The 24,039-nt window shown below is 32.6% G+C and overlaps 2 protein-coding genes across 7 annotated transcripts; one reads left to right on the top strand and one right to left on the bottom strand.

Moving 5' to 3' along the window:
• Window positions 1–177: 177 nt before the first annotated feature.
• Window positions 178–6,374, bottom strand: su(sable) (suppressor of sable). Of its 4 annotated transcripts, none has more exons than XM_068777275.1 (3): window positions 5,470–5,678; window positions 3,051–4,309; window positions 178–2,975 (listed from the first exon to the last, which is right to left on the bottom strand). In XM_068777275.1, exons 1-3 carry the CDS (start codon window positions 5,493–5,495, stop codon window positions 784–786), a joined length of 3,477 nt encoding a protein of 1,158 aa, XP_068633376.1. In that variant the 5' UTR covers window positions 5,496–5,678; the 3' UTR covers window positions 178–783. The 4 variants fall into 4 exon arrangements, with proteins under 4 accessions (XP_068633376.1, XP_068633377.1, XP_068633375.1 ...); XM_068777276.1 differs by having other exon boundaries at window positions 178–3,245; window positions 3,582–4,309; window positions 5,470–5,677; XM_068777274.1 differs by lacking the exon at window positions 5,470–5,678 and adding an exon at window positions 6,252–6,374 and having other exon boundaries at window positions 178–4,309.
• A 504-nt stretch (window positions 6,375–6,878) lies between these two features.
• Window positions 6,879–23,121, top strand: Ube4A (Ubiquitination factor E4A). 3 transcript variants are annotated; one of them, XM_068777245.1, is made up of 16 exons: window positions 6,879–7,691; window positions 7,778–7,909; window positions 8,073–8,236; window positions 11,063–11,242; window positions 11,647–11,799; window positions 12,038–12,206; window positions 12,501–12,621; window positions 13,076–13,264; window positions 13,622–13,792; window positions 14,411–14,534; window positions 15,436–15,581; window positions 16,232–16,381; window positions 17,791–18,034; window positions 19,476–19,638; window positions 21,276–21,480; window positions 22,947–23,121. In XM_068777245.1, exons 1-16 carry the CDS (start codon window positions 7,061–7,063, stop codon window positions 23,104–23,106), a joined length of 3,102 nt encoding a protein of 1,033 aa, XP_068633346.1. In that variant the 5' UTR covers window positions 6,879–7,060; the 3' UTR covers window positions 23,107–23,121. The 3 variants fall into 3 exon arrangements, with proteins under 3 accessions (XP_068633346.1, XP_068633345.1, XP_068633347.1); XM_068777244.1 differs by having other exon boundaries at window positions 12,483–12,621; XM_068777246.1 differs by lacking the exon at window positions 11,063–11,242 and having other exon boundaries at window positions 12,483–12,621.
• The last annotated feature ends 918 nt before the right edge of the window (window positions 23,122–24,039 follow it).

The following is a 24,039-nucleotide window of genomic DNA, read 5'->3' as shown; positions in this document are numbered from 1 at the left end:
TTCATAAAATACATCCGCACCTAAAGCAAACACAGTAAAATAAAGTTGAAATCAACATCATCACTCAACAGTAATGAGGCCGTATCTGCAATGCACGTTGTTTTTAAAAAAAAATCAAGGTATAAAATTAACACAGTGTGTTATATAAACATATATTTATTTTATTAGTGTTCTGTAAGCTATATATTTATCATAACTATTCTTTACAACAATGAACTTGCTGAATAGGTACCTATTGAGGTAAATTTAAAAATACGTTCTTTATAAAATTATCAATATTGCTTTCGTTTGATAAGTATTATCTGGTCAATTAATGTACAAATATTCATAGAATGTAATAAATCACTATGTGGAAAGTATATTGCTAACATATTAGTACATACAAAATGACAATAAAACTAGTAAACAATCGAACCATCGCAGCGGACCACTTACGGCTTACGCATTACGCGTACTTTTTAAAAATAAACATGTACTCAGTCTTAAAACATTTGGCTTGCATATGAGTACGTGTGTAAATGAAGCAGTTCAAACCAACAGTTAAGTAAACATAATTTAATTTAGAAATAAAGTAATTATTGTAACTGAAATTATATACACCGACACGATAAGACTTGTACACATAAACTCCTTATTCTAATTAAAAATCGTAAACCAACTATATATAAATCTATTTTCCTCTCCGATAATTATCACTTCGACCACGAATCAAGTGGAAGGTTTATCATATTTATAACAATAATTGTTAACAGTATCACTACATCAAGAGTATATGTACATTACCTAATGTCTGTCATTCTTCCAATTACTCCGATCGTTAAAATTTTTTCTATCCCTGTTCCCTCTGCCACCGCGATTCCACCGATCATTTCCTCTTCCTCGGTGTCCTCCTCTGTTAGGAAATCTCTGGAAATTCTGATCTCCATCCATATAGTTAAAATCGTTGCCCGGAGGAGGACCGTTAAAAGACATATTCCCGTAGTTATTTGGTCCACCAAAGTTACTATTATTGAAATTGTGAGGTATATTAGGAGCAATGCCGAGCAAACCGGGCGTTGGCCCTCCTCGGGGATCCGGCATTGGTTGATTAAAATTATGCATATGACCTACATTTAAATTGTTCATATTGGCAACGTTTCCCATGCCCATAGGCGGAATATTCATCATATTCATATTTGCCTCCATTGCACCAGGAGGGTTCATATTGAAGGGTATGTTGTTTTGGTTAAAATTAATGGGTGTTTTCAACAAAGCCTCCTTCGGTTTCGGCAAATATGAATACTCCCCACTCTCTCCTAAAGTTATACCTAAATTCGTGAAAATACTGCATAAAACTGTATTACTTTGTATAGAAGAATAATCAAACTTTTTACCGGAAGACTTCTCTTGCTGATATTGTTTTATCTGCTGGGTCACCGGTGCCAAATGCTGATTAACGAATATTTTTTGTGTTGAACTCAGCTCTTTGTACCAGTTGGAATTTTGAAGTATAGTTTGTAAATCTAAGGGGTTTGACTTTTGTTCTTGAGTATGATTTTCTGGTTCTTTTGGCTTGCGTCGGGGGTCAACCCTTGGTGCCGAATTCGTTAATTTTACATTTTTTTCGCTGTCACTGTTAGACTCTTCTACCGATAATCGAAACACTTTACGCAACCTGGGATCCACTAAAGCCTGTGATTTAGCGGTACTGTTTCTAATGTCTGTGTAGTCGGGCCGGGGTATGTCGATTGGTACGAGTTTGTATGTAATTGGTGGGTGGCTGTTAATGGAGCCATTTATTTCCGACGCGGGGGTGTAATTTGGAATAGGTTTGAAAGGTAATCCTAGTCGAAAATCTATATCTCCACTAGTGCTTTGTCGTAAATCGGTGTCACCAAAGGTTGGAATTTTGTACTCGGACTGTCTTAAATCGACATCTGTTCTTCTACGCCCGTCCGTAGGCTCTCCGTCTATACACTCGTAAATTGATACACGAGAAATCTTCTTGTTTATCTTATTCGTATCGCCTACTTTTTCAGGAGAACGTCTGGATCGGGGATCCCGTGAAGCTCGTGTATTTGGCAATTCTGAAGTATTTTTTTTATTTTCGTGTAAATTATTTTTCATAGTGTTAAGCAATTTAGTAACTTCCTCGCTTATGTCAATTTTCGATAAGTCTCCAAGCTTGCTTAAAACAGAAGAAGGTTCAATGACATGTGGAGCAGGTCCTGGCGGTGACATGAACCCTTTCTGAGGTGATGAAGATGGTGACTTTCTCTTGTTTCCTTTCTCTTCATCACTAGAATACCATTTCTCGTCGATCAAAAGATTATTGTCTTCATCATCAGTAGTTGAGCGTCGTTGACGCTTTTCTGAATTCTTAAACAAAGGTTCGGGCGGAAGAAATCTAATATCAGTGTCGCACTCTGCTTTTATTGGCTTATCGTTAATTTTTGAATGAAGCCTTGGATCATCACTAGTAAAAGGCAGTACTCGATGATCTACATCCTTAGACTCGTTCGATAAAATTGACTTCTCATTTTCAAATGTTTCATTTGAAATATCAATATTCTCTTTGTCTTTCTTAGCAAATTTTAAGGCATCCTTGGTGTACTGATCTATGTCAATCATGTCCTTATTATATTGCAGGTTTTTTTCAGCAATTGGTACATGGGATTCTTCTACTTTTGTGAGAGATACACTAGGCTGAAAACGCATGTCGACGTCCTGGCCGGGCAATTCTGTGGACACGGAAACACTGCTCGGTACAGGAACAACTGGTGGGACTCTAAGATCTAAGTCTTGGGCGCCCGTAGTCGGTGTTGGGAACGCTTGAGGTTGATGCTCGGCGTTATTGATTAAACCTAACTTTTGTATACTCATCGTGTTTAATTGGATTTCAGTGATTTGTTTCAAAGAAATGCCAATACTATTTAACTGTAATACTGTCAATTGACCTAGTTGGTCTAAATTTTCTATACCCATTTTGGTAAGATCTGAAATTTGTTTAGGCGTTAATACTCCTGTTAAATTTTTAATATTAAGAACGTTACTAGAACTTGTGTTGTTACCGTTAGGCGACATGGCCATACCAAAATTTGGGTTTGAACCTTCGTTTTGCCACCTTGACTGCCGTATCTTCGGTGATACCTTTTCCCTTTGGTTGTTATACTGACTCATTTGAAAGTTATCTGGAGAGTTTTGAGGATTTGGGATATTTAGTTCAAAAAGAGATGGAATACTTCTCTCTTGACACTCAGGGCTTTCTGAAAATTGTTGCATTAGTTTTATTTGTGTTGTTTGTATCATTTTGGACGCACCTTCTCTATTTAGTCTAGGGAAGTCGCCTAAAATTTCTTTTGGAGCCGATTCTATATGCTTTAGAAGAATATTTTTAAGGGTGTCGTTTAAGGGCTTACCGTGTGCGAACTTACAGTCGTCTTTATATATACAAGGAAGCCCAGTGTGATAATATTTACAGGGGAAGTCTGCGTGCATGTACAAACACTTATCGCGTTTCGCACAACAGTCCATTAGATAAAATTTACAAAGTTCCATCTTTCGAGGGGGTTGAGCATCGTGTGAATAAATACAGTCATCACCTTTATGACATTTTCCTTGCATGTAAAACAAACAAACACCGTCAGGATCTTGCATGGGATGTGTGCCTCTTCTTCTATCGTTTTTATTATTTTTGTTACGTTCTCGCTGAGGCGGCCTTTGCCTCGACGAGCGATGTTGGGAAAGTCCACGAGATTCTTGACTACTGTCAGACGCGTAAGAACTGTCATTGTCCTGATATGCTTCGGACGGAGAAAGTTTTTGTACAGGCGATGCTCCTCTAATGCACATCATTTCAGTTTCATCCATTTCATCCGAAAAATCCTGTTTCTTTCGTTTTCGACTGGGACCATCTTTACTGTCGTGTTTTTTTCTCTTTTTATATTTGCGCCGCTCTTCTCCATCATTCTCATTTTGTTCTTCAGTATCATCATTTTTGTTCATAGCTTTTCTTATCGCTTTTTCAATATTTCCAGCAAAATCATCATCAACGGGACTAGCATATTTACGGTTCTTCTTACTCTTATCTTTGAACTTTTGCTCATTTTTATGTGATTTAGATTTTTTTTTCTTACCTGATTTCGAATAATAGAATTGTTGATGTTCAACTTTGTCAAGGTCTAATTTAACCTCTTTAATTACATTAGTTTCATCAGTTTTACTATCATTAATGTTCTCAATAGCTTCTTCGCCTTCACTCTCAATCTCGCCATCTTCCAAGTCTTCCGATAAAATATTAGTTGTAGATTCTGCCATCGTAATATTCGCACTGGAATTGAAAAATGTTTAATTATTTTGTGTACTTAATTGTTCATTGCATATTTTGACTATTTAATCGAGAAAAATTTTTAAATGACCAATTAAAAAAATGACAATTCGGAGAATTTAATAGATTACACCTATTACACCGACCACATTATAATAATTAGTTTTTATACATTGTTCCTTAATGATTCGGGTAACAAAAAACTGTACCGAAAATTTCAAGATTTACTTAAAATATTATAATGAAAAAAAAAATTAAATTTTCTATGATTTTAAATCTTTTTTATCTTAGAGCTTTTTACATCTATTACAAAATAATGTTTGTCATTAGCAGAAGTTAGTTGATCGGTATACATGTTCCGTTACTTCTAAATAAGCGATGTGATATATTTTTACTTTGTACAAAACATACAAATCGTTTAAAACATAATTTGGAATTACTCTAAAACGTATGTAAATATTAACAAGAATTCCTTGTAGTGTGAATCTTATATTATCTACCCCACAACCAAAGCGTCCTAACCTCAGGCAAAATAGCACATTTAACTAAAAAAAACTAGAGAAATAAAATTAAAATAGACATGACATGTGTTTATGTTTACTTTACGAGACGAACATCGACCTTGTGAAAAAATCGGTTTATTAAACTATATTTAGCAAAGTTATTACAACGTAAATAAAAAGATTATCCCGAAGTAATAACTCAGAATTTCATATCAAAATATGTGTTTGTTGTAAAAGATCTTGAAATAAATAAATTATATCAATTATACGTCACGAAAAGAAACTTGGCAACGTCGCAATAACCGTGTTTATTGTTGTATAACCCGACCAATTTAAAAAGTTTAAAAGTATACGAGTCATGAACAAGTCTATATTATCAAGATACTTTTTTTAACAATCACCAATGAAAAAAAGGAAGGAAAGGCTGTAAAATAATTTCAACTTATAACCCCTTGAAATTAGTCCTAACCACTTGCGGGCCAATGCTGTGTGTAGTATCACTCACACATACAAAATTAACTCACACTTATGCATTACAACGCCTGTTTTGGTTTCTAAACCAAATTCCGTTGCAAAATTAATCCCTACTAAACATATATTGTTAAACATAATCATAGCTAAAGACGAAGTTATTCGTCAATTCTGTCTTATATACTATACCTAATATTCGTCGAAACAATTAGCATTTGAATAGTATCCAATTATCACAAAGTGTACTGCAGTTATAAAATCAACATGTATGGCAGGAATCAGTAGAATAACTGTTCATAGCCACTACTTTCAAGTAAATTAGTAGATAGATCTTGTAATGTAAGCAGTGGGTGGCCGTTCACATTTCACAATGTCTTGCTGTGCGTTGCGCTCTCGCGACGAATCAAATTGAATGACGTCAGCCTTCTAGAACGGCAAGATAGCCTTACTTTTTCGAGGTCACGTAGCGTACAATGCTCAGCTCACACACACACACAAGTTTTACAACAGGCGTAGTGACCAACAACTATATCCGGCATTTTAATTTGGCAGTATAATACTTCTTACCTCGTGGTTTGTAACTATAGCAATAACGAACAATAATAAAGAATAAATTGCCAACACCATAACCTTAGTAATTTAGACCTATTACCAATAAATATAAAACTAGTAATTAGTTCATGCACAGATTGATATACTTTGTAATCAAAACTCATCAGAGTCACAGAGACGTTGCAAATTGCAACCGCCATCTTGATTACAATTGCATATAAGTGAACAAACTATTAAAAATTGAAATATTAACGTTCAGATATAATTTCTAAACGCGAATAAATAATGACAATAAGATGTGTAAGTCATATATACCACGTGTAATGATTTTCAGCTAAGCAAGCACTTGTACAAAAAGGGGACACGCATTCATTTTAATGACCTAACAAGTAAATAATAGTAAGTGTTACCAATCTTACATTAAATAAACGTTTCACTATGTGCGACTACTATACGCCATATAAAATAAATTTCTTTCATAGCATTGCTGCATAAAGGCGACGTAACAGTTCGAGTACGCAATATTGATTTCGGATTCGGACGGCGACTGCAGCGAAACAAAGAAGTTATTTATAAATGATTAGTTCCTTGCTTCAACGCTACGGAACTGTGCGCCACTGTCGCCTTAGAACATATCATAACGTGTATTCATTAATTTCCGGACAGATTTTTTAAAGATATTATTATTATTGAATTGTTTAAAAAAACAATAGTGTTTTAAATTATTTTTGGGTATTACTTAAATAATACACCTAGCTTTAATAATATTAGTGATAAAAAAATTCTTTAACATGTGTTGCACAACAACTTTTTATCACGAAACAGATTATTTTTCTATCAATGAATGTTATTTTTTTTAAATATATAATTAATCCAAAAAAATCCAATAAAAAATTTAAACCCACCCAAAGAAATAATTCGGCATTTTAAATGTACAATATATAAAAAGCAACAAATTAGTTCATAGGCAATCTGAAATATTTTATAAAACCAAACGTCACTTTTACTTGAGCTTAGTGTCAATTTTTATCAATTTGTGATAACGAAACAATACTCAGCATTTTTGATTGTCAATTAATAGAATTTTCAAATCATTCTATAATAATTAAATTAATATTTACTCTTTGTTAAATACAAAACCTTTCTAAAGAGTGGGAGGATGTGAATACTTTCTGCGATATTAATAGGACGATTATTGTTATTGTTGTTTTCTATACAATATTCAATTATGTCTGAACCAAATAATCCATTTGCTGGTTTATTGGGGGTATCGGAAGTAAAACCAAACAATGAAAATGATTACAATGGGGATAATATAGCAGTTCAGATTGATTTAAAAAAATCTCAAGAGCTTGAGGATTTAGAAACAGTTAATAGCATGGTGGAGAATATTTTTCATTTTACCATTAATAGCAAAGCGGTAGATGGTCCTTCGTCTGATAGACAACTGGTATATTTGGAAGAATTATCGGAAGCAAATGCTCCTAAAACTTACATAGATTTAGAGACACTAGAACAAGCTTTGTTTGAAAGATTATTGTTACAAGACATTGAAGTAAATGTTATTCCTAAATCACTAACATCATTCAAGGAACATGTGGTGCAAAAGCAAGTGTTTCCATACTTATTTAGTTCTCTGCAGAATTTGCAAAGTTATGATCAAATTAACTCTCCTGTAGTTCAAAAGGCTTTAGCAAAAATGAGAGAGTTAATATTTAGAAATGCAGTTACTGCTTTGAAACAGCCAGCTCTGTTTGAAGACCAAGACTTTTCTTTGCAGCTAGTTGAACTGTTACAGCATGTTGATCCACAGAGCCACTCATTTTTTGTAGATTTGGTGAAGGCTTTTGTTGTAGATGGTAATTAAACGATTGGCATTTATACAGATTTCACAATTAACAAAATGTTAACAGTAATAATATACAACTTTAATCAAATTTTACAGGTGATGATGAATCTCACAAACAACTGAGTGAAACGATGATTCCAGTGTTGCAGAGAATCCATACAGATGTTAATAAGTCAAATATTGTAAACCTACCAATTTATATACTGCCATCAATACAAATATTTGCTGGTGAGTTCAATGTTCAAAATTTATACTCTTGCTTTATTAGATCTATTTTATGCAACAATTGTACAACATTAAGATATTTTTTTAAAAGTAGTTAATTTTGTGGTTTGTGTATGAATGAAAAAAAAATGAAATAAAATGTATGTATTTTACACAATTTTTAAAGGTAATCCAAATCTTGCCCCAATATTAATGGAAGCATGCGAACCTAAAATAGAATCAAATGGAAGACTATATCAAGATTCTGTATTGGGTGCACTCCTCAGTTTATCAGTTTTGCCTCGTAAAGCAAATGCTCTTCTTGAGTTTTTCGACAATCCACTGGATCAGGTAACAGCTTATTAAATATATTCATAAATTTAATAAAAGACGTTTAATATGAACCTAATAAAATTCATGCATATTGTAATTAACTCGTTCGCTACCAATCGTCACATATATGTGTCACCGCGTTTCTTTACCACAGCCCGGCGACACATATATGTGACAGATATTTTTGTATAATTTATAAAAGCATGTTTGAACATGTTGAGTATTGAACTAAATTGTTAAGTTCTAAAACTATAAAATGCATCAAATCTGTAGTTGGTCTGCTCTCGTATTAGATTATTTACAGTTTTTATAGCAATTGAATAGGTCGGTTAAGCAAGGTTAGTGAAATTAGTAGGCAATAAATTAAAATTAAAAAGAAAAAGAATTTGTGAAGCCAAATTAATAAGATTTTTAACAGAAACATATCCCTCAACAAAATGTATAATTTTCGTAAGAAACCCCAAATGAAGAACAGATGCATAATATATTCCAGTGATGACATGGAATCTAATAAGAATATACCAGTACCAGATCCAACTGATAATTTTTCTATTACGGATTGTGAAGAAATGAGCAGCTCGTCAAATTCAATAATTAGTGATGAAAATGACGATGATTTCTCCATCGAAGATAATTATAGCAGTGTTAACAATGATAATAGCAGAGTACAGGAAAATAATTCAGACTGGTCAGAAGACGATATAGACCCTGTTTTGCACGGTTTTATTGGAGAAGAGGGTTTGAAAGCAAATCTATCAATAGATAACGTTCTCATTGGAAAAATCGTGCATTGGACAAATGCTCACGCTGAAGTTTTGCTGAATACCACACATATTTCATCTAATTCAAATAAAAAGTGGACTGAGGTTACAGAGGACGAATTAAAAAAATTCTTAGGACTATGTATCGTGATGGGCAATATTCGGATGCCTTCGTTAAAGGCATATTGGAGTACAAATATGCTTTATAATCATCCCTTATTTGGAAAAATTATGTGTAGAAATCGGTTTGAATCAATACTTCGCTGCCTAAGGTTTTACGATGAAACAGACGATCAAACAAATCGTCTTTATAAAATCGATAAAGTGTTGAATCATATACTACAAAATATTCAAAAGGTTTATTACCCTGGTGAGAACTTATCAATAGACGAGGCTTTACTATTATGGAAAGGGCGTTTAATATTTAAACAATATATTCCACAAAAGAAAGCCAAATACGGAATTAAAATATATGAGCTATGTACACCTGATGGATTCGTGCTAAATATTATTATTTACAGCGGAAAGAATACTGTAAGTAACGAAGATGGACATTCTTACTGCGTCGTTTATCAGTTGTTGGAAAAATATTTAGGAAAAGGGCATACTATATTTATGGACAATTATTATAATAGTGTCAAATTAGCTACTTCTCTTTATAACGATAAAACCCACGTTGCAGGGACACTTCGCAGATATCGCAAAGGCAACCCGACAATTGTAATTGAAAAAAAATTAAAAAAGAATGAATCTGTTTTTGCAAGAAAAGGAAATATTTTAGTGCAGAAATGGAAAGATCGTCGGGATGTCCTGACAATATCTACAAAACATAAGGCGTCACTTCAAGAAGTAGTGTCCAAAAGAGGGCATACAAAACTTAAGCCTTCCACTGTAGCAGACTATAATAAAAATATGTCGGGAATTGATAGAGCGGACCAAATGATTTCCTATTATTCTACCCCTAGGAAGTCGATACGCTGGTATTTAAAACTTTTCTTTCATATTCTTGACGTGGCAATTTGGAATTCTTGTTGGATGCACAATAAAATTCATTCAACTAAAACAACTTATTTAGAGTTTCGAGATGATATTGCCTTCACACTACTTAATTCTGATAGCGAAATACCTGTTTTCACACGGCCCTAATTTATATAGACAGCACTTTGTGAAAAAGCTGGAGAAACGAGTTAGATGCCATGTATGTGCCAAAAACAAACAGCGCAAAGCTACTTTCTATGCCTGTGAGATTTGCAAAACAAACAATGGACAACCGATTGGATTGTGCGTTGACAAATGTTTTAAAATTTATCATACAAAATAAAATGAATTTCATATCGATAAATTGTATTTATAATTTTTTTTTGTCTTATAATCAATTTCTTATAATTTAATGTGTCATATATATGTGACACGTGGGCTACAGGGTTTAGTTTTTATCTATAGCCCAGCGTCACATATTTGGGTCAGTTTAAAAGAATACTTATTTTACTTTTTTAGACTGTTCTAAATATACATACGTAAAATCTATTTCAATTCATTTAATATAACCACCAAAAAAATGTTGGGCTATTGTGGACGTTTTTCCCAGAAGACCCTGGTAGCGAACGAGTTAATATAATTGATGCACAAAAATGTGTCCTCAAACAAATAGCACTGTGGTCACTTTGCATTGGAGCTAGCTTTACTCAAGCTAACCTAACTATGTAAGCAGCATCTGTCATTGCAGCTCCAGGATGTTATGTTCAGGATACCTTGTTAGGCTAATGGCATCATTTTCAAATGTAAGAATTTGGACAGCTAACTCATTTGAATAGTTACTAAGGCACTGTTGATAGGATTTAGCAAATGTTTCGATCTATTTTTTGACTGTTGCCATCTTTAAGTGTTCATGGATCTCAAAGTTGTTTATGTTCCAAGGAACATCACATATTGTTTTAGGTATGAAGTTCTGCATGTGTTGGCTATTAGATATTGCAGTAGATGGCCACTCTACAGGACCATATCCCATATATCATACTGGCTTCAGGAACATTTCATGGATATAGTTGAATAATAATCAAACTTTCTTTTAATTGAAATCTAGGCGGCTACATCAATGATGGAAAATTCAATTTGGAATGCATCATCACATCTTATCAATAATTTACACAAAATATTTTTAACATTATTGAAAGGTGGAACACAAATGAAAAATCGATTATTGACTTGGATTGGTAAATGCTTAAAAGCAAATGTTGCTCGTGGGAAACTATGGAATGTTCAGGTGTGTCTATCTTAATGTTTATGCACTAAACTCATATCTTTGTCTTTATTAATTGAACACAATCTACTTTCCATATTAAATATTACATATATTAGTCAATTCTTTTACAAGCAAATACTAGCAAAAACTTGAATTATATTTGATGATTAGCTTGTTTGTTTTTGCAGATGAACCACTTGTATGAGGTGACATCTCATCAATTTTCATTTTCCTTAAAAACAAATCTTTCGCCTTTTACAAATAAAATGAATATTAAATTATTCATTTTATAATGAAAAACACTGAATATAAATGGAAGGGGCTGAAGATAATCCTTCTTTATTAAATTTAATATACTTCTATTCACAACTTTTTGTACATTATGCTTGCAAACAGTACTCAATGTAATTGTATATGATTTCCAGGCTGGTGAAATAAGTTCGGCGACATTAAGCTGTGTATCAGATGGTTTCATGTTAAACTTGGGTGCAGTGCTGTTGCAGCTTTGTCAACCATTTTGTGCTACCCCTGATGACACAAAGTCACTAAAGATAGATCCCACGTATGGTGCAGTACTTGTGAGTGTATCTTGTTGTTATAAATCATTTTATACTTTGAATTTTTTCAATTTGGACATTGATACTTTGCAATAAAAATAAATAAATATTACCACAGTTAATTTTGATTAAATTGTTTAAATATTATTTTTTTAAATAACTAGCTGGTTACAAAAAGTATACTTAATACCAATAATAATACATAAAAATTTATTTTTGTGTTCCTTAATAAAAAACAGTTATATTCATTTTTTTTCAGCCAGAAGAATGTGAAACAAAATCAGTACATTTGGACTGTTTGTATAATGAAACATGTCTGCTTCCACCACGAGAAAATGAAAACGACCAAACAATCAAAAGACCTACAGCAGACACTTACAATTTTGTGACTGAATGCTTTTTTATGACACAAAAATGTATAGATCTTGGTAAGTTACAATATTTCCATAACATTCAAGATACACTAAAAAAAAAGCAAAATTCACAAGGCCATCGTTAATAATCATTACATTTCAGATTATTTATTAAAAAGGTAACACATGGTTTTAAGAAAACTGTTTTAGTAATTAAATTTACAATTAAAATATTTTCTTTATAATTTGCGATATAGTAAATCAAAGTATACTTACAAAATCATTCCAAAGCAAATGTAGCTACAGAAATGATCAATATATATTTTAAAATGAAATTTTTTTAACACTTAGGGGTACGTGTTTGTGCAGAGAAACTTTGGCGGTGTGGTCAGGACCTTGGTAGGGCACAGCGTGCAATAGCTGATGTAGGTCCTGGTGCCCACCATTTACTCGAACCGATGCGACAGAGAGGACACCATCTTATGACTAAGTAAATTACTTCTCGATTGTTTTTTTACTATAAAAATTTATTCATTACTCTAATTCAAAAAAGAAAACACTTTGTTTATGTCAGTTTCCTATGATTAATGTAAAAGAAAATATATGTGATAAAAATTCCGAAATATTCTTAATCAACCATTAACTATTCATTCTTGGTTTAAATATACAAAATTGTTTGGTTCTTGTTTTATCTAACACTTCAAGCATAACTTGAAGTAAAACTGAACTGATTCTAGCGAGGTCAGAGTTTCCCAATAGGAACTGGCTCTAATTCCATTCTATAGAGAAATCTCTAGCTTGGCAATCTCCGTGGCTCAGAGAGCAACTCATTAACAGTTACAATCCAAAGATTAATAAAAGAAGGGAATTGATTATGTGTTATTAAAATGATCTATGAAAAGAAAAAGATGAAATCAGAGTGATTGTGAACTCATTTTTTTAAGATTCGTGAGTCTCCGCTGTGCACTCCTCGAAACTGATATGCTTACAAATTTACATCGTCTGCAAGCAATGACATGCACTTGGTTAGTGCAAGTTGCAATCAGGACAAATATAACACAAACCAACTATGCTCCCATGACTATGATGCCTGTACAAATGCCAATTACAACTGCACCTCCTGATACACTGAGGTTAGTTTATTAACCATTTAATTTTTTGGTACAGACAGTTCAATGTTAACTAATGGTCAGGATAATAGAATCATGTCTACATATATAATTATTTTAATGTTTACTTTATTCAATTTTCTTTTTAAAAAGTAGTGTTTTCGTATCTTTGGAACCTAGCTTCGATCTTTACTTGGTTTGCTATAGAAAATCTACATCCATCTTGCTTTGTTCAATTTGCGCCGTGTTTTTTTTACTACGGTGAAATAGGTGAATATGTGTGTCTGTGTCTGTGCGTATGTGTGTGTGTGTGCGTGTATGTGTGTACATATAATAATAATAATCCAAGTATAAAACATATTTTTATCAATAAAATTCCAGATGCATCCCTGAATTCGTATTAGAAAACATAGTGGTATTGATAACAATGGCACGCCGTACAGTCGGGGCTATCCCTGAAGACACAGATATTGCAGGACTACTTCAGCCTGCCCTTACACTCGTGCTCACGTTCATGGGTGATTCATCTCGAACTTATAACCCACATTTAAGGTAACATTTGTCCTATGGATTCTTATTTATTTCATCATATATTTTTATTTTAGAAATTACACTATTCTAAAGATCTCTATACACTCAATATACAATATTCTTTAAAAAATAGCAACATGCGCCTCAACAACTCATTTATACAATTTCTTGTGGGCGACATTATTCTTCTTTTGCAACAATTACCAAAAAAAATACCCTCTCTTTTAACACGTTAAACTGTTTTCATAATCTTCACTCCAGAAAATTTAACTACTTACTACCTTGTTTTATTTTTCGTTACCCGACAGCAAGCAAAAATCAGTCATTATGCCTAAATTGAAAATGTTCTTTTGGCGTTTATACAGTGAAATAATGAAAATTTTTACTAGTGCCAACAGTGGAAAAAAGTTATTTTAAACATTTAGCTTTTACAATTAATATTAAGAAAAATAAACATATATGCTAAACTATGTTACCTAAAATATTAAGAATGAATTCCTTATAATTTTAATGAAACCTTTTCCTTTCTAACTATAAATAAATGTAACTTTTAAATACCTTTATTCATTAAAACTTTTATGTGAAGGTAGAAAAACTTAAACTCTAAGAAGTTACTTTGAAGCTTCTATTATTTTTCAGAGCACGTTTAGCAGAATGCCTTGAAGCAATGCTTCCTAATCATCCTGATGACCAGATACCGTTGAGCAATCTGGCTTTATTCTACAGGGAACAGCTTTTCAAAGAACATCCTCACCGTTTACAAGTAATTTGTATTTTTGCCCTATTTGTACAATGAAAACGTTAATATAAAACATCAGAACCTTTAGCTGGGTGTGTTGTATAGTAAATCTTATCGATAAATAACACTATTATTTCTTCCCACCAAAATGATTGCCAGTTTGGTTTTTTTTTTTTCATTAAGCCACATCTATCAATTTAAAGGCCCTAAAAATAATAAAACGACATACAGACAATAAATGGATGAAATTGTTTGCAATTTTCTTTACACAAAAAAAAGTTTAAAATTCTTTATGTATTGTATTGTTTCTGAAGATGTTAATGCTTTTAGCTCTAAAGCTTTTACAGCTTCAACGGTACTGAGTTCACGGAGCGGAAAGGTCTGTGAACTAGGTTAAAATTTTTTAACCCTTGATAACACCCATATTTAATGTTTTTTGAGATTATTAGATTTTTTATGAAATCTTAGTGATACATTCATTGTTTGTTAATGATGAAACAATGGAAAAAGTTTATTATTATTTCTCTATAGTATACAGGGTCTTTGAAAATAGTTGTAAAAAAATTTAAAGGTGTCAATGTATAGCTCATTTGCTGACAATTAACGTATGATACACCCTATCCTAAAATCAATGGTTTCAGAAATAATAAAATAACCAATGATGATATGGTAGAAAATGCATGTTCATTATTTGGATTACTGCATAAAAAAAAATAATGATTGCTTAAAATAAACTAATTTGTTAAAAAAAATTGCTTAAAAAAATTTGTGCTGCCCTGAATTATTGGACTGTCTTATTCCAATATAGAAAATAAATCGACTAGATGTAAAAGCTTTATGAAGCTTCTATACCTATATCTCATTAATTATTATACTTAGTCATTACCCTCTGTGTATGGAGAATTAGATTATTTAATTATTATAGTTGGTGCCGTGCTTACTGGATGTGTTCGTTGGCATAGAAATGACGGGCCAAAGCGTTCAGTTCGAACAGAAGTTTAAGTACCGCCGCCCCATGTACCTTGTTATGGACTTTCTGTGGGGAATAGAAGAGCATAGAGATGCATTTACGTGAGATTTTTTTTTATGGTTTGCTTCTGACTTTCTTTTTTTTCTTTGTCTCTATTTCCTTCTGTATTTATTGCGTCCGTTTAATAATAGTATGTTACACTATAGCCTGCTACTAGCATTTATCACATAATAATTTTTTCCTCATATATTTCTATGCAAAAGTTTCGGATGAGTGATATAATATTAGAAAAAATGTGTAATAACTGCACGATTAATAATTTAAGCTATAAACCAGAACAATTTGGATTAAACAATATCAATGATATATAGTATATATTGTTTAAAACAAATGACTAAACTAATCGATTACACACATGCTATAAATAACGTATATTTAAAAAAATTAACAAGACAAATAAACAATACATGCTTGATGAGTAAAATTAGACTAAATTACACTATGATTAACAATCATACACATATAGAAGTAATTATACCTAGCTTTTTAATTTAAGATATTTTGACATTAAAATATTTTTTTATTTCATTAATATTTTTATATTTTTATCAAATTTACGCATTAGTAATCATAATTATTTCGTCATACCGGTGAGACGAAAATCGCATTCTAATTTTAATACTATAATAAATAAGCTATTTTTGTTTAAAAACAGACTTTTAAGTGTTGAAAACTAATGAACACATTTCAGGAATCTAGCTAGAGAAGCGGAAGCGAACATGGAAGCAGTACATCCACCGATATTTCTTCGCTTCGTGAATTTGCTAATGAACGACGCCATATTTTTATTGGACGAGGCTTTGGGAAACATGGCACAGATACGCACTTTACAAACTGCACAGTAAGTAATGCAATTCAAACTGTGAAGTTGGTAGGTACGTCTTCTAATAAACAGCTGATTCACAATACTGGCAGGTTATAACTGAAATATCTGACTTTTTCGTTACGGATTCCAAATTCAAATTACTTTGAATGAATAAGTCAAAATTGTTACGAAACTAATCTTATTTATCAACCTTTGAACAACCGTGACTGATCAATTGCTCATGCATAATGAATAGTTGATAATTTAGAAAAGCTGAAAAGTTATTCGCAACATTTCAATGCACTGTAGTCCTCAGGCCATGTTTTAAATCACCATTTTTGTTTGGGTAATTACGGATCAAGAAGAATAATTCAATAACGATAAATCAGTCACAACCGCGGCCAAAGTGTTTTGAAGACTTTCATCATTTTCGTCTCCAGGATTTGTTTACCAAAGGATTTAATTTAATAAGGATTGCATAAAATGGCAGAAGTACATCGTTTACAATAGCCTAAATTTTGATAAATTTCAATTTAATATTTGAGTTTCATCTGTTTTTTCGATGTTTGCTTTTCCCTGCTTATCTGCAATCAGTCTTAAACTACAAGCAGATTTGTTCCTTGATCTTTATCATGTTTTAGGCGTTCCTCAGCAGGAGAAACCCTATCTTTCATCGTTTGTCACCAATCTTTTTATATCGCCACTGTTCAGTCGTACAGTGTAGCTGATAGTTGCTAATGCAGTAGCAAACTGGTTTAGGTGATTTTCTAGTCACTGTATGCATTTATTATCTACTACTTGAACTTCTCGTTAATAGTTCTTATGTTTAGTACTTCGTAGATCTCTGTGTTAGTAATGAATAAATAAAAATAGATAAAGATAAATTTTATTTATTCATCATTGAAACTTTTAACAGGGCCCTAATTGGTCGTTAATTTTTTAATAAAACTATTTTATTTTTGTTTTTGCTCTACCTCGCACGGTGTTATGTTATATATGGTAGTTGTTGAGAAGAAGCAAAAATAAACTATACAACACATCTTTTAAATAAAGCTAAACAATACCGATTTATGCACATACACATTTTATCAAATATATTCTTAATGAAAACAATTTTCTGTCTTGACTATTTAGTCATTCTACTTTATTGCCAAGAACTCTTGTCATTTAAATATTTGTTTATTGAATGGTATGCCTTAGTACCATGGCGCGAGTGAAATGGTTCTAAGGTCACCATTTTGCAGCTTTTACATAATTTTAACGTTGAATTCACTGCCACAGGAAGTATTGCAGACAAAAAAAAACTTAATATTTTTCCTTCATTCAGAAATGCAATATATAAATATTGCATTGAATGCCAGGAATAAGATGAAGGACAGGAAATCTTTTCACACGTACTAAATTCATGAAGAAAATATACATATTCATGTTTATAATTGTTATAGGGAATCAGGAGCCTGGGCTAACCTACCGGCACATGAAAGGGAACAAAACCTAACAAATTTATCACACGTCGGAATGCTGGCTCGTTTCGACAATATCCTCGGCAGAGACACGATACACACTTTAGTTCGGCTAACAGCCCATGCACCCTACGTTTTTTGTCACCCTACCTTAGTGGACCGAATAGCCTCAATGCTTAATTACTTTCTTCTCCATCTTGTTGGGCCGAATAAGAAGAATTTTAAGGTGAGCTTACAGTTTTTATATCTTAATCTAACCTAAGATTATGCAGAAATTTATAAAATATTTACCAATTAACTGTAAATATTCAAGATCATCAATTAGACGCCCGCTACTGGACATAGGATCTAAAATCTGAATGGTTTAGAAACGACTTACATCCAGCGTCTTCTGTGCTATGTTGTAATTTAAAATATTTCTGATAACTTTGTTTCCTCTATAATTAATATTCCTAGTAAATAATAATATGAGTATTAAAAATTATCATTAGTAATGATTTATGTTTACCCCAAAATCATTAGTTTAATATTATGCTATTTGTTGTTGATAATTATTATTACGCCTTTTTCATTATCTAAGGATGTCATTGTAACAGAAATTATTCATTCATTAATATAATTATCTATCAATAATTTATAGTGGGAACATTTCTACGTCAAGAGATTCTCGATTGATAGAAACTATAATTTAAATGAGCAATGGCATTGAATAAGCAAAGTACAGGGCAATAAGAGTTCAAAACATGCCCTAAGCTAATACTTTTGCTTATTCACTTTCTATGTTTTTAATATACCAGAACAATTAATTCCTAAGCTTGTTTATCACTTATTAACTATTATTCTTATTTACAAAAATAAATTTATTGCATGATAAGTCAATGAACACATGAGTTTATTGTAAAGTCGTACATAGTTATGTATATACTATTGTGAACAAAAATTATGGTGAATTTTTTTATAAAATCTTGTTAATTCTTCCAAATCAATTTTTTCTGCGTAAAAGTAATCCTCATCCGATAAATTTCACTTTTTCCAGTCCTCGAAATATTCAGGACATTTTCTGGTATCGCCTTCAAGACCTTCGATTCGGTTTTTATCTGCTCAATCGTGACAAAACGGCGTTGCTACATCGGTTTTATGAATTTTATCACACGGATTAAAATTAGGCAAATACAGTACCCGGCGATAACCATTGCACATCGAACTTTGGAAAGAAACAATCGACTAATTTCGGCTTCATAGAACGTTATCTTTGTCGCACGAAATACAACGACTTGTCGATGTGCAATATTTATCGCCGGGTACTGTACGATGCTTGCTGAACGACATCCATCAATTTTTGATGCTTTTTTCTGTGAAATTAGGCGATTTTGGCACCAATCGAATCTCGACGCGTTTCAGACACAAAGCTATCTACAAAATGAGTTGAGCTGAGGCAAATAATATTCCAACTTGACAAATAGACGCTTGGCAAATGTTATAGACAGTCCTACTAACTTAGAATAAAAAATTACCTGCCTTCCTGATGCCCGGGCGTTTTAAATGACAGTTTTACCTTACTTTTTGATCATAGTAGCATATTTATCAATAAAAATATCCTCATTCCAAAAAATTGTCATATCTATTAATTGATTATATTGTTCATCTGTATGAAATTTTGATTTAAGGTTAAAGACATGAAGGAGTTTGAATTCGATCCGGCTAGCACAGTGTTAGATATTTGCCGGATGTACGTGGAGCTTGGAAGTAACGAGAAGTTCTGCGCTGCCGTGTCCGACGATGGAAGATCTTATTCGCCTCAGTTGTTTACTTTGGCTGAAACTGTACTAGGTAAGGTGTACTACGCAAGTGTAGTCTTGGCCTATGACCGGGCCTCCACACTTCGTCAAATCTAAAACCTAAAGCTTCACCTGGATGGTAAAAACAACCTCCCAACGATCCAAGAATTTTATTCAAGCTTGCTCAGACCTACTTTAAAGCAGTCTCGATACACCCAAAACCCCTCATAGCGAATTTCATTTCGAATCACATTTCGTTATACCACCCGCATCTTCTCCAAGGCCAGGACAAGACGAGACGAGATCTCCCCACAGAGTTTCCACAACCGATTTGCACACACTTTTCCACACCACATCCTCCTCGATCACTCAGAACACTCCAAGCGTATGCTTTACCACGACGGGAGTTACTTGACCCATGACACATCGCACTCAAATGCGTGCACAATACAAACACATTAAAACCAAACATTACTCTTTTCACAAATTACTCCACTTCCAGGAACGGCCTCCCGCCTCTGTGGTAGGATCCGTTCCGTCCGATCATCCTTGCAATCATCTCGAGGAGCACACCTACAATCAGTAAATTTTACATTCACACTAATATAGTCTGCTGCTTGTGAGCGTGAAGTCTGCGGACCTTTCCAATTCCGCGAAATCAATTTCGACAAAGCTGCAAAAGCCCCCAGGCTAGCAGCAACGACATCAACCGAAACCAATACAAGACATTTGGGCTAAACACATTCATCATTCTGCAAAGTTCAAACCGTTAAATCTGTGTACCTGACATCAATCTCCTCATAGCTAGTCAAAGAAAGTTCTTTAAAAATTCCTAATCAAGCAGGAAGTTAACTTGGTGTTATCGCAAAGGATTTTGAAAACAGTAGTAGAACATCACAAATATTTTGTTACATGTTCTATAACTTAAGATATTATACTACATATGTTAAAATATACTACATATCACCATAAAAACGTAAAAGCGTAAATCAAATAAACTTCGCTTTATCATTATTATCTTTATTACAGCCGAAAGACGTCCACTGCTGGGCAAAAGCTTCCCACATAGGTTTCCAATAACACAGGTTGGAAGCGAGCATCCGGCGTTTTCAGATGACCTTATAGTAGACTTTTTATAAGAAATGCTTCATAGTAATAAAAACTGTATTTTTTAGTTACATCTTAAAACTATTTTTTTGATTTTGCTAGACAAGAACCATGTCAGAGCAATTTCTGTGCTTAATATAAGTACTTTGACAAGAATATTTGTAAACTATCCTTGCCAATTACATTTTTTTGACAAAAAATAAATAAATGAGAAATTGGTTTTTAGTCACTTATTTTGAACTGAAAATGTTGGAATATCTTTGTCACTTTTGTTAAAATAACATCAAGTTTTTTAACTTTTTACCAGCCAGATACAAACAATACAACCAATGACGTTTTAAGGGAACTATTTACTCATAAAATATATTACCTTCATGTAAATAATAATATTTAAAAATGTTACACGTTAATGTAAAGTTTGTATATTTAATTAAAAGCAAATAATTGTAATCATGGCGGAATAGATAATCTCACTAAGTGGACCGACGACATAGTCATAGACAGACTATAAATCTTTCAGTGTCAGCCATTGACTGACATCAGGATGATAAAGTGATTATAAATAAAGAGTCTTGACCATAGTGCGTATCGGCGGAGGCGGATTGATAAGCTCTCTGCAAGAAGTAGCGACACGAGTCAGCGTGCTAGCAGAGCAGAGACAACGTGATGAGGAAATACTTGCAAACGCACCCGAGGAGTTCCTCGACCCAATCATGAGCACGTTAATGTTGGACCCAGTTATATTGCCTAGTTCCAGGACCACAGTCGATCGTACCACAATTGCCAGGTAATAAAACCTTAATATGTTTTTTTTTGTGGTTAGGCGCCTAGGTAGTCGATGCCATAGTTAACCGCGGAAAGCTGCTGGATGCGGTCAGTGAAGGAGGCAGTGGGCATCTATCAACTGATATGAATGAATGAATGTTTTGTCTTCATCATTTCAGCTAAAGGTTATCTTTTCAGCTGCTGGTCATAAGTTTACTTCATAGATTTCCAGTAGAACAGGTTAGAAGAGTTAGCATCCAGCATCTTCCAACAACCCAGGTCGACCATCTTGTGAATGGACGTCCTTCCCTACACATACGTTGTATAAGTTTTTTTTAATATCTATCCTTTACAATAAACTGTAAAGTTACTAAAACTATACAGTTTAATAGTGTATTAGTCTTTATGATATATCACAATAGTAACAATATCTTGTAGAAAGAATGTTATTTTAGGAGTAATTTAAATTGTTTGTCAAAATTTTTAACATAAAAATTGTAGATAATAGCCATTAGAATGTGTATCGCTGCGCTTGACTTTTATACAAACCATTTTTAAAAAGGCAACAATAACTGTAGCGCATTATCATGACATCAAATATTACAATAACAAATCTTTTTGCGTAAATAGACACCGCGGTGCTACCAAAGAGGCAGTTGTAAATACAGGCTTAGACACCCTAATAGAACACGCATTGAAGTTTACGCGCTAACATTTCGTCAGATGTGTTTGCGATCCATAACGATTGCCTCCAGCAAGGAGATCTACCTCGAGGAAACATCATTATGTTGCTACCGAAACCTCTGTGCCATGACACTAGGAAAGCGCGACGGTATGGCGCCCGAGTGAAAAAGTACAAATACGCAATGAGCGTGCGACTTTCCCCCGTCTCATTTCAAGTTAAATTTAAGTCATTTATTGTATTTTAGAGCAAAATATCAAACTACTCTAATTTTTGTTTTTATTTATTGTATCAAACTTGTGGAGGTTGTTTAACAAAAAAATAATGCATGAGCTATAAGATGAAAACTGTAACCGAAAATTTTATTATTAAATAGCTGTACTACGAAGTTATTGGCTAGTCGGATTATAACAGATAGAAATAATTAATGTAATTTATTTCAGAGTGATCACTATTTATTTATGAAATGTGAAATAATTAATAAGTTTGTTATCGGTTATATAATACTACCTAATGCAACTATTAAACGACGATATAAATCTGCAACTCGTGAACTTTTAAAACGCGTGAAGGTCAAGGCGAATTATAAAACGCGCGAAATTCATAGCAGACTGTCAAATTCACAGTTTCAATAGTCATTAATTTAATTAATTGAATTTTGTAAATGTTTTTAAATTTAATAGTAACGAATTTTCAGACACTATCAAGAATAATTAAGAAAAATTAAATTGTTACTTTATAAAGGGTAGGTAATTGTGTTAATACATTATTGTCTACATTTGGGTAATACCAAATATTTTTTGCAGACATCTTTTAAGTGACCAATCTGATCCATTCAACCGCTCACCACTCTCTATGGATCAGGTGAAATCTAACACAGAGCTAAAAGAAAGGATTCATACATGGATTGCAGAACAGAGGATGAAAATTGCTCAAACCAGGGACAGTACCTCCGCATCACAATAAACATTATGATAAAAGGTTAATAGGTTGTATGTCCAAACTGGAACATAAGGGCTAGTATTTTATGTTTAAATTACATTGTAAACTAAAAATTTTAAAAATTTTAGTTTCAGAAAACACATCATTTATGTTTTTCTTATAACAAACTTCCATGAACTTCCTTTTAACCCACTGTAATTTTATATCATAAATTCACTGGAGCTAGTGCCATTTCAATATATTTTAACCATTGTAAAGTAAATAATTTGAAACAATTAAGTATAAACAATAAAAAGTACTGACCTAAAAATTTTTGGGTTTTCTCCATAGACATAATTATTGCTTTATTAAAAAACATGGTAATTTGATTATAAATACTTTTAATATTGTACTCATATCTTGATTTATAGGAGAATAAAAATGGTATCAGCTCAAAGAAAATGTTTATTATTGAGAAAGAAGTAAAATGTTATTTATTTTTGTTTTTTTTCTGATCATAAATAAATTTTGTGTACACGAAACAAATTTTGTTGTGTATCAAATTATATAATCAATAATAAAAAAAGATTACAGTCAATATTTTTAATTTATGACAATTTTAGAACAGTTTTGATAATAAAGAATCCAAAAGCTGCAGAAACAAGCTTCTTTTGTATTGACTAATACATACAAATTATAAATTTTGCATCAGAGTTAAAATATAGAGCAAATAAAGTCTAATCATTTCACAGAAAAAGAAGAACAGCTACAGTCTACATCAACCAACCGACACCAACTTTATTTTTAAATAACAATATTATAGGAAATAATGGTGTACGCAAAAGTCATTCATATTTGTCAGTTCGTTGAAAGACATCTGGAATATGATAAATTATTGTTATAATAACTGTTTTCATGGACACTGGCTTATGAATTTTAAGTCTTCTCTTTCGTCTTCGTAAAATGACTTTGAGATTC

This window comes from Battus philenor, unplaced genomic scaffold (genome assembly GCF_028537555.1).
Source record: "Battus philenor isolate CCGP_79_NKW_IND1 unplaced genomic scaffold, ilBatPhil1.0.hap1 SCAF_13, whole genome shotgun sequence".
Classification (NCBI taxonomy): Eukaryota; Metazoa; Arthropoda; class Insecta; order Lepidoptera; family Papilionidae; genus Battus; species Battus philenor.
Note: the sequence above shows the minus strand (reverse complement) of the source record. Positions and strands in the feature narration are given on the sequence as shown.

Bases quoted from the DNA above. Each gene is read 5' to 3' on its own strand.
- Ube4A (XM_068777244.1), top strand. From the start codon at position 7,061: ATGTCTGAACCAAATAATCCATTTGCTGGTTTATTGGGGGTATCGGAA. The intron at 12,207-12,482 runs GTAAGTTACAAT...TTTAACACTTAG, and splicing joins ACAAAAATGTATAGATCTTG to GGGTACGTGTTTGTGCAGAG. The intron at 19,639-21,275 runs GTAAGGTGTACT...TCTTGACCATAG, and splicing joins TTTGGCTGAAACTGTACTAG to TGCGTATCGGCGGAGGCGGA.